General features: G+C 54.3%; 1 protein-coding gene across 7 annotated transcripts in view; it reads left to right on the top strand.

Moving 5' to 3' along the window:
- Nucleotides 1–10,751, top strand: part of LOC139240635 (RNA-binding protein 10-like) — an 84,480-nt gene that overhangs the window by 45,286 nt on the left and 28,443 nt on the right. For all 7 annotated transcript variants that reach the window (XM_070869206.1, XM_070869209.1, XM_070869205.1 and 4 more), the window contains 4 exons: nucleotides 2,854–2,940; nucleotides 4,664–4,724; nucleotides 6,015–6,179; nucleotides 10,261–10,421. In XM_070869206.1, the coding sequence (XP_070725307.1) occupies nucleotides 2,854–2,940; nucleotides 4,664–4,724; nucleotides 6,015–6,179; nucleotides 10,261–10,421 (474 nt within the window). The remainder of the gene's footprint in view (nucleotides 1–2,853; nucleotides 2,941–4,663; nucleotides 4,725–6,014; nucleotides 6,180–10,260; nucleotides 10,422–10,751) is intronic.

Raw genomic sequence — 10,751 nt, 5'->3', positions numbered from 1 at the left:
TGTCGCTGTGTGTGTCTCTCTGTCGCTGTCTGTGTGTGTGTGTCTCTCTGTCGCTGTGTGTGTCTCTCTGTCGCTGTGTGTGTCTCTCTGTCGCTGTGTGTGTCTATCTCTCTGTCGCTGTGTGTGTCTCTCTCTCTGTCGCTGTGTGTCTCTGTCGCTTTGTGTGTGTCTCTCTCGCTGTGTGTGTGTCTCTCTCGCTGTGTGTGTGTCTCTCTGTCGCTGTGCGTGTCTCTCTCTGTCTCTGTGTGTGCGTGTCTCTGTCGCTGTGTGTGTCTCTCTCTGTCTCTGTGTGCGTGTCTCTGTCTGTGTGTGTCTCTCTCTCTCTCTGTCGCTGTGTGTGTGTCTCTCTGTCGCTGTGTGTGTGTCTCTCTCGCTGTGCGTGTCTCTCTCTGTCTCTGTGTGTGCGTGTCTCTGTCGCTGTGTGTGTCTCTCTCCGTCTCTGTGTGCGTGTCTCTGTCTGTGTGTGTCTCTCTCTGTCGCTGTGTGTCTCTCTCTGTCGCTGTGTGTGTCTCTCTGTCGCTGTGTGTGTCTCTCTGTCGCTGTGTGTGTCTATCTCTGTCGCTGTGTGTGTCTATCTCTCTGTCGCTGTGTGTGTCTCTCTCTCTGTCGCTGTGTGTGTCTCTCTCTCTGTCGCTGTGTGTCTCTGTCGCTGTGTGTGTCTCTCTCTGTCTCTGTCTGTGTGTGTGTGTGTGTCTCTCTGTCGCTGTGTGTGTCTCTCTGTCGCTGTGTGTGTCTCTCTGTCGCTGTGTGTGTCTCTCTGTCGCTGTGTGTGTCTCTCTGTCGCTGTGTGTGTCTCTCTGTCGCTGTGTGTGTCTCTCTGTCGCTGTGTGTGTCTTTCTCTGTCGCTGTGTGTGTCTTTCTCTGTCGCTGTGTGTGTCTTTCTCTGTCGCTGTGTGTGTCTTTCTCTGTCGCTGTGTGTGTCTTTCTCTGTCGCTGTGTGTGTGTCTCTGTCGCTGTGTGTGTGTCTCTCTCTCGCTGTGCGTGTCTCTCTCTGTCTCTGTGTGTGCGTGTCTCTGTCGCTGTGTGTGTCTCTCTCTATCTCTGTGTGCGTGTCTCTGTCTGTGTGTGTCTCTCTCTCTCTCTGTCGCTGTGTGTGTGTCTCTCTGTCGCTGTGTGTGTGTCTCTCTGTCGCTGTGTGTGTGTCTCTCTGTCGCTGTGCGTGTCTCTCTCTGTCGCTGTGTGTGTGTCTCTCTGTCGCTGTGCGTGTCTCTCTCTGTCTCTGTGTGTGCGTGTCTCTGTCGCTGTGTGTGTCTCTCTCTGTCGCTGTGTGTGTCTCTCTGTCGCTGTGTGTGTCTCTCTGTCGCTGTGTGTGTCTCTCTGTCGCTGTGTGTGTCTCTCTGTCGCTGTGTGTGTCTCTCTGTCGCTGTGTGTGTCTCTCTGTCGCTGTGTGTGTCTCTCTGTCGCTGTGTGTGTCTCTCTGTCGCTGTGTGTGTCTCTCTGTCGCTGTGTGTGTCTCTCTGTCGCTGTGTGTGTCTCTCTGTCGCTGTGTGTGTCTCTCTGTCGCTGTGTGTGTCTCTCTGTCGCTGTGTGTGTCTCTCTGTCGCTGTGTGTGTCTCTCTGTCGCTGTGTGTGTCTCTCTGTCGCTGTGTGTGTCTCTCTGTCGCTGTGTGTGTCTCTCTGTCGCTGTGTGTGTCTCTCTGTCGCTGTGTGTGTCTCTCTGTCGCTGTGCGTGTCTCTCTCTGTCGCTGTGCGTGTCTCTCTCTGTCGCTGTGCGTGTCTCTCTCTGTCGCTGTGCGTGCGTCTCTCTGTCGCTGTGTGTGTCTCTCTCTGTCTCTGTCGCTGTGCGTGTCTCTCTGTCGCTGTGTGTGTCTCTCTCTGTCGCTGTGTGTGTCTCTCTCTCTCTCTCTCTCTCTCTCCCTCTCCTTCCCTGCTCTGTCTCCATCTCTCTGTCTCCCTCTCCCCCTCTCCGTCTCTCTCCCCCCACCTAGTTTGCAGTCGTCTCCTCCGGCTCCTGATCGGGTGCTTGATCTCTGGTTCGGAAGCTGCTTCGGTCCCTTGCGTTACTTCGGTGTGTGGGGTGGGGGGCGGGGGCGCGGGTCAGGTGATGGCGGTGACGGGAAGTGGGCGAGGCCAAGGGTGCGGGGCAGCCTGAGACACCCGCTTCCTGCCGTGCGTTCCGGGGGAGGGGTGGGCTCGCCGCGATCCGTCCCCACTTACTGAATCCTCGCCGAAAGACACAGCGCTCATCGAGGGGAACGGGTTACGGGGCGCGCTCGCCCTCCAAAACGGTGGCGGCTTCCGACCCGGGGGTCTTGCCATCTCCTCTCTCTCTCTTTCCGAACTGTGTCTGCCGTGAGTTTTTTCCCCGGAAACATTCTTCACCTTCCCCGGTCTGGCTGGCTTTGGCCTCTGCTGATTTTTCGCCCCAGGGAAAGGGTTTCAGGACGCGGATGGGAACGTGTACTGCGAGTGTGCGAGCGTGTGTGTGTCTGTTCTAAACCCTCTCCCCCTCCCCTCACCCAAGTGCCATTTCTCGTCTTGATAGAAAATTCCTGCTCCGCATTAAAAGGTTGTTGCCTCTCGGTGGAGGCAATGTTATTCCTCCCCTTCCCTCTCCCAGCCTGAGCAAGGCATTGCAAAGGTGTTTTTTTTATTCTTTGTGTTAGCTGAGAGTTTGTTCGGCTCAGGGCCGGGTCCCTCTGTTCCACAGTTGAGAGGTTGCAGAGGTTTATTTTCCTATTCCGTTTTGTTTTATTTTCTTATTTTTCGTTCTCCGATCTGTTCCTTTGGTATTTTTTTTTCTCTCTATCTCTCTCCGTTGCAGAAGGGTTGTTTCACTAATGAGGCATGAGGTGGGAGCCTTCGTTCTGAAGGGGGGAACTCATATTTTGTACACTCCTGTGTTTCTTGCAGCACTCCCTCGTCGTCCTCGGCCAGCAAGTCTCCATGTACTACAGCGACCCGAAGCCCAAGGCGAACGAGGACTGGCTGTGTAACAAGGTAACGGGTCGCCTGTCGGGCTGCTCCGTCTGCGGACATCGCTCTCGCCCTCCCGACTCGGAGGATGCCGGGTTCGAGTCCCCGCTCCACAGATACGAGCCTCCTACTCCACGTCCGATGCACCGCGGTGTCAGTACTGAGGGAGCGCCGCACTGCGCTGTCGGAGGGAGCGCCGTACTGCGCTGTCGGAGGGGCCGTACTGAGGGAGCGCCGTACTGCGCTGTCAGAGGGAGCGCCGTACTGCGCTGTCGGAGGGGCAGTACTGAGGGAGCGCCGCACCGCGCTGTCAGAGGGAGCGCCGTACTGCGCTGTCGGAGGGGCCGTACTGAGGGAGCGCCGTACTGCGCTGTCGGAGGGGCGGTACTGAGAGAGCGCCGTACTGCGCTGTCGGAGGGGCGGTACTGAGGGAGCGCCGCACTGCGCTGTCGGAGGGGCAGTACTGAGGGAGCGCCGCACTGCGCTGTCGGAGGGGCAGTACTGAGGGTGCGCTGTCGGAGGGGCGGTACTGAGAGAGCGCCGCACTGCGCTGTCGGAGGGAGCGCCGTACTGCGCTGTCGGAGGGGCGGTACTGATGGAGCGCCGTACTGCGCTGTCGGAGGGGCGGTACTGAGGGAGCGCTGCACTGCGCTGTCGGAGGGGCAGTACTGAGGGTGCGCTGTCGGAGGGGCGGTACTGAGAGAGCGCCGCATTGCGCTGTCGGAGGGGCGGTACTGAGGGAGCGCCGCACTGTCGGATGGGCGGTACTGAGGGAGCGCCGCACTGCGCTGTCCGAGGGGCGGTACTGAGGGAGCGCCGCACTGCGCTGCCGGAGGGGCGGTACTGAGGGAGCGCCGCACTGCGCTGTCGGAGGGGCGGTACTGAGGGAGGAAAGCACTGTTGGAGGTCCCATCTTTTGGTTGAGAAGCTATACCAAGGCCCGTCTGTCCCCTCAGATGGGCATAAAAAGATCCCATGGGCACTTTGATGGAGACTGTGTAGAGGGAGCTTTACTCTGTACCTAACCCCGTGCTGTACCTGCCCTGGGAGTGTTTGATGGGACAGTGTAGAGGGAGTTTTACTCTGTATCTAACCCCGTGCTGTACCTGCCCTGGGAGTGTTTGATGGGACAGTGTAGAGGGAGCTTTACTCTGTATCTAACCCCCTGTACCTGCCCTGGGAGTGTTTGATGGGACAGGGTAGAGGGAGCTTTACTCTGTATCTAACCCCCTGTACCTGCCCTGGGAGTGTTTGATGGGACAGTGTAGAGGGAGCTTTACTCTGTATCTAACCCCCTGTACCTGCCCTGGGAGTGTTTGATGGGACAGTGTAGAGGGAGCTTTACTCTGTATCTAACCCCCTGTACCTGCCCTGGGAGTGTTTGATGGGGACAGTGGAGAGGGAGTTTTACTCTGTATCTAACCCCGTGCTGTACCTGCCCTGGGAGTGTTTGATGGGACAGGGTCGAGGGAGCTTTACTCTGTATCTAACCCCCTGTACCTGCCCTGGGAGTGTTTGATGGGACAGTGTAGAGGGAGCTTTACTCTGTATCTAACCCCGTGCTGTACCTGCCCTGGGAGTGTTTGATGGGACAGTGTAGAGGGAGCTTTACTCTGTATCTAACCCCCTGTAACTGCCCTGGGAGTGTTTGATGGGACAGGGTAGAGGGAGCTTAACCTGTATCTGACCACAGGTTGTTTGCGAGACGCGATTGCCTGCTGTAAATTGCTTTCTCTTTTGCCCACAGTGCGGTGTGCAGAACTTCAAACGGCGCGAAAAGTGCTTCAAGTGCGGGGTCCCCAAGTCAGGTGAGTGCGGCGGGAATCCGTGCCCACGTTCCCGCTAGGCCGCACAGCGAGCGGGAGATCCCGTGCAGGACGCTCCCCGGTGTTTATGCGGAACAAGCTGCGTGTGCACGAATATGTGAACGGGCTGCAGAGCTGAATAACGGGACAGCGCGGCTAAAATAAAAACTGGCGTGAACACAGAACGGGTCTGCTCAGCGGGTCAGGCAGCATTCTGTGGAGAGAAACAGTTTCGGTGCTGTGACATGTTGACTCGGATTGTCTCTCTGCAGAGCGCTCCCTGAGCTGCCGAGATTTCCAGTGCTTTCTGTTTTTAGTTCAGATTCCAGCTTTTGTATTGAATGTCTCGTGTGCGTTGTACAACACGGAAGGAAGCCGTTTGGCCCATCTGGCGCTTACCCCGACTACCGTCTCCCCCCCCCCCCCCCCCCCCCCCGCCACACTTAACACGGGGGAAAATAGCCGTAATCACATTTACCCGCCCTGTTCCCAGATCTCTCCAATCCCACTTTAATTCTCCGTCCCACTCCGACTGCGCTGTCCTCCTACACGCTTCCAATGTTGGGTCATCGCGAAGGTTTCGTCTCCGCGCTCGGGAGCAGCAACCCTGGCTGATTTACCCAACATTCTCCGTTTTGAAATCTTCAATTGACCAATTATTCAATCCATGACCGCTTTTTGGGGGAGAGAGTTCCAGATTCCCACTGCCCCTTGTGTGAAGAACTGCTTCCTGACATCACCCCTGAACGGCCTGGCTTGATCGAGCCCCGTTCTGTGACAGAGCGACCCCAATCAGTCCCACACTTCCCCCCCCCCCCCCCTCCCTGCTCTTTCCCCACAGCCCCGGCACATTTTCCCCCTTCAGGTATTTATCCAGTTTGAAAGTCACTATTGAATCTGCTCCCACCGCCCTTTCAGGCAGCGCGTTCCCGATCGCAACAACTCGCTGCGTAAACACATCTCCCCCTCTGGTTCCATCGCCGATTATCGTCAACCTGTGTCCCTCTGGTTACCGACCCTCCTGCCCCTGGGAACAGGTTCTTCCGGTCCACTCTATCAAAACCCCCTCGTGATTGTGAACACCTCGATTAAATCTCCCCTTAACTTCTCTGCTCCAAGGAGAACAACCCCAGCTTCTCCTGTCTCTCCACGTGACTCAAGCCCCTCATGTCCGGGGCCATTCTGGTCAATCTCCTCTTGTATAAGTAAGTGGAAGGTGGTCGGGGTTGTGCTTGCGTGCTTACGTTCGGCATGTCCGGTGTTTTTAACACACCCCCGCTCTCCCGTTTGCAGAAGGCGAGTTGCGCCTGGTTCCCGGCCGGAAGGACCTACAGCTGCCGCTCCCGGAGGGGCCCCAACCGCTGCTCAAACTGCCCCAGCCCTTCCAGCCCCCACAGCTCCAGCACCAGCACCTGCTGCACAGCCAGCAGCAGCAGCTCAACGAGAACGCCAACGACAGTGAGTGCGGGGATCGCTGCGCGGATATCGGGGAGGGGCGGGTGGGCAAGGCGCTGGGCGTGATGGGTGCCCAGTTAAGTGTGTCCCTGGGTTTGCCGATGTTTGTGCCGTGCTCACTTGCGCTGAGAATCCGCAGGCTCTTCTACTCACAAAGTTCAACAGTCTGTCCTTCTTAGCATAGGTTATCTGTCCCTGTATAACACTGGTGGGTACAGGTCTGCCACTGTATAGCACTGGGGTACAGGTCTGTCACTGTATAACACTGGGGTACAGTACTGGTGGGTACAGGTCTGTCACTGTATAACACTAGGGTACAGTACGGGTGGGTACAGGTCTGTCACTGTATAACACTGGGGTACAGTACTGGTGGGTACAGGTCTGTCACTGTATAACACTGGGGTACAGTACTGGTGGGTACAGGTCTGTCACTGTACAACACTGGGGTACAGTACTGGTGGGTACAGGTCTGTCACTGTATAACAGTTGGGTACAGTACTGGTGGGTACAGGTCTCACTGTATAACACTGGTACAGTACTGGTGGGTACAGGTCTGTCACTGTATAACACTGGGGTACAGTACTGGTGGGTACAGGTCTGTCACTGTATAACACTGAGGTACAGTACTGGTAGGTACAGGTCTGTCGCTGTATAACTGGGGTACAGTACTGGTGGGTACAGGTCTGTCACTGTATAACACTGGGGTACAGTACTGGTGGGTACAGGTCTGTCACTGTACAACACTGGGGTACAGTACTGGTGGGTACAGGTCTGTCACTGTATAACAGTTGGGTACAGTACTGGTGGGTACAGGTCTGTCTCTGTATAACACTGGGGTACAGTACTGGTGGGTACAGGTCTGTCACTGTATAACACTGGGGTACAGTACTGGTGGGTACAGGTCTGTCTCTGTGTAACACTGAGGTACAGTACTGGTGGGTACAGGTCTGTCACTGTATAACGGGTACAGTACTGGTGGGTACAAGTCTGTCACTATAACACTGGGGTACAGTACTGGTGGGTACAGGTCAGTCACTGTATAACAGTGGGATACAGTACTGGCGGGTACAGGTCTGTCACTGTATAACACTGGGGTACAGTACTGGTGGGTACAGGTCTGTCACTGTATAACACTGGGGTACAGTACTGGTGGATACAGGTCTGTCACTATAACACTGGGGTACAGTACTGGTGGGTACAGGTCTGTCACTATAACACTGGGGTACAGTACTGGTGGGTACAGGTCTGTCACTGTATAACACTGGGGTACAGTACTGGTGGGTACAGGTCTGTCACTGTATAACATTGGGGTACAGTACTGTGGGTACAGGTCTGTCACTGTATAACACTGGGATACAGTACTGGTGGGTACAGGTCTGTCACTGTATAACACTGGGGTACAGTACTGGTGGGTACAGGTCTGTCACTGTATAACACTGGGGTACAGTACTGGTGGGTACAGGTCTGTCACTGTATAACACTGGGGTACAGTACTGGTGGGTACAGGTCTGTCACTGTATAACACTGGGGTACAGTACTGGTGGGTACAGGTCTGTCACTGTATAACTGGGGTACAGTACTGGTAGGTACAAGTCTGTCACTATAACACTGGGGTACAGTACTGGTGGGTACAGGTCTGTCACTGTATAACATTGGGGTACAGTACTGGTGGGTACAGGTCTGTCACTATATAACACTGGGGTACAGTACTGGTGGGTACAAGTCTGTCACTGTAACACTGGGGTACAGTACTGGTGGGTACAAGTCTGTCACTGTATAACACTGGGGTACAGTACTGGTGGGTACAGGTCTGTCACTGTATAACATTGGGGTACAGGTCTGTCACTGTATAACACTGGGGTACAGTACTGGTGGGTACAGGTCTGTCACTGTATAACACTGGGGTACAGTACTGGTGGGTACAGGTCTGTCACTGTATAACACTGGGGTACAGGTCTGTCACTGTATAACACTGGGGTACAGTACTGGTGGGTACAGGTCTGTCACTGTATAACACTGGGGTACAGTACTGGTGGGTACAGGTCTGTCACTGTATAACATTGGGGTACAGGTCTGTCACTGTATAACACTGGGGTACAGTACTGGTGGGTACAGGTCTGTCACTGTATAACACTGGGGTACAGTACTGGTGGGTACAGGTCTGTCACTGTATAACACTGGGGTACAGTACTGGTGGGTACAGGTCTGTCACTGTATAACATTGGGGTACAGTACTGTGGGTACAGGTCTGTCACTGTATAACACTGGGATACAGTACTGGTGGGTACAGGTCTGACACTGTATAACACTGGGGTACAGTACTGGTGGGTACAGGTCTGTCACTGTATAACACTGGGGTGCAGCACTGGTGGGTACAGGTCTGTCACTGTATAACACTGGGGTACAGTACTGGTGGGTACAGGTCTGACACTGTATAACACTAGGGTACAGTACTGGTGGGTACAGGTCTGTCACTGTATAACACTGGGATACAGTACTGGTGGGTACAGGTCTGACACTGTATAACACTGGGGTACAGTACTGGTGGGTACAGGTCTGTCACTGTATAACACTGGGGTGCAGCACTGGTGGGTACAGGTCTGTCACTGTAACACTGGGGTACAGTACTGGTGGGTACAGGTCTGTCACTGTATAACACTGGGGTACAGTACTGGTGGGTACAAGTCTGTCACTGTATAACACTGGGGTACAGTACTGGTGGGTACAGGTCTGTCACTGTATAACACTGGGGTACAGTACTGGTGGGTACAGGTCTGTCACTGTATAACACTGGGGTACAGTACTGTGGGTACAGGTCTGTCACTGTATAACACTGGGGTACAGTACTGGTGGGTACAGGTCTGTCACTGTATAACACTGGGGTACAGTACTGGTGGGTACAGGTCTGTCACTGTATAACACTGGGGTACAGTACTGGTGGGTACAGGTCTGTCACTATAACACTGGGGTACAGTACTGGTGGATACAGGTCTGTCACTGTATAACACGGGGGTACAGTACTGGTGGGTACAGGTCTGTCACTGTATAACACTGGGGTACAGTGCTAGTGGGTACAGGTCTGTCACTGTATAACACTGGGGTACAGTACTGGTGGGTACAGGTCTGTCACTGTATAACACTGGGGTACAGTACTGGTGGGTACAGGTCTGTCACTGTATAACACTGGGGTACAGTACTGGTGGGTACAGGTCTGTCACTGTATAACACTGGGGTGCAGTACTGGTGGGTACAGGTCTGTCACTGTATAACACTGGGGTACAGTACTGGTGGGTACAGGTCTGTCACTGTATAACACTGGGGTACAGTACTGGTGGGTACAGGTCTGTCACTGTATAACACTGGGGTACAGTACTGTGGGTACAGGTCTGTCACTGTATAACACTGGGGTACAGTACTGGTGGGTACAGGTCTGTCACTGTATAACACTGGGGTACAGTACTGGTGGGTACAGGTCTGTCACTGTATAACACTGGGGTACAGTACTGGTGGGTACAGGTCTGTCACTGTATAACACTGGGGTACAGTACTGGTGGGTACAGGTCTGTCACTGTATAACACTGGGGTGCAGTACTGGTGGGTACAGGTCTGTCACTGTATAACACTGGGGTACAGTACTGGTGGGTACAGGTCTGTCACTGTATAACACTGGGGTACAGTACTGGTGGGTACAGGTCTGTCACTGTATAACACTGGGGTACAGTACTGTGGGTACAGGTCTGTCACTGTATAACACTGGGGTACAGTACTGGTGGGTACAGGTCTGTCACTGTATAACACTGGGGTACAGTACTGGTGGGTACAGGTCTGTCACTGTATAACACTGGGGTACAGTACTGTGGGTACAGGTCTGTCACTGTATAACACTGGGGTACAGTACTGGTGGGTACAGGTCTGTCACTGTATAACACTGGGGTACAGTACTGTGGGTACAGGTCTGTCACTGTATAACACTGGGGTACAGTACTGTGGGTACAGGTCTGTCACTGTATAACACTGGGGTACTGTACTGGATGCTTTTGGCGAACCATTTTGATTGATTGTCGCGATTTCCTCCCCGGCCCAGCTGTAATCCTGCGGAACCTGAACCCTCACACCACTCTGGACGTGATCCTGAGTGCACTTACCCCGTACGCTGTGCTGTCTCCCTCCAACGTGCGGCTCATCAAGGACAAGCAGACCCAGCTGAACCGAGGTTTCGCATTCATCCAGCTCTCGACCATCGTGGTGAGTGCTGGGCCGCTGCCCTGTCACGTGACTCTTTACTTTTACATGTGCAGTTTGTGCCCATCAAGATAATGTTACTTAAACTGTTTCAGTATCCCGTTTTCGGGATCTTAACAATCCCAGCTCCCTCTACACTGTCCCATCAAACACTCCCAGGGCAGGTACAGGGGGTTATATACAGAGTAAAGCTCCCTCTACACTGTCCCATCACACACTCCCAGGGCAGGTACAGGGGGTTAGATACAGAGTAAAGCTCCCTCTACACTGTCCCCATCAAACAGTCCCAGGGCAGGTACAGGGGGTTAGATACAGAGTAAAGATCCCTCTACA

This window comes from Pristiophorus japonicus, chromosome 32 (assembly GCF_044704955.1).
Source record: "Pristiophorus japonicus isolate sPriJap1 chromosome 32, sPriJap1.hap1, whole genome shotgun sequence".
Classification (NCBI taxonomy): Eukaryota; Metazoa; Chordata; class Chondrichthyes; family Pristiophoridae; genus Pristiophorus; species Pristiophorus japonicus.
This window is presented reverse-complemented; position numbering and strand designations above follow the sequence as displayed.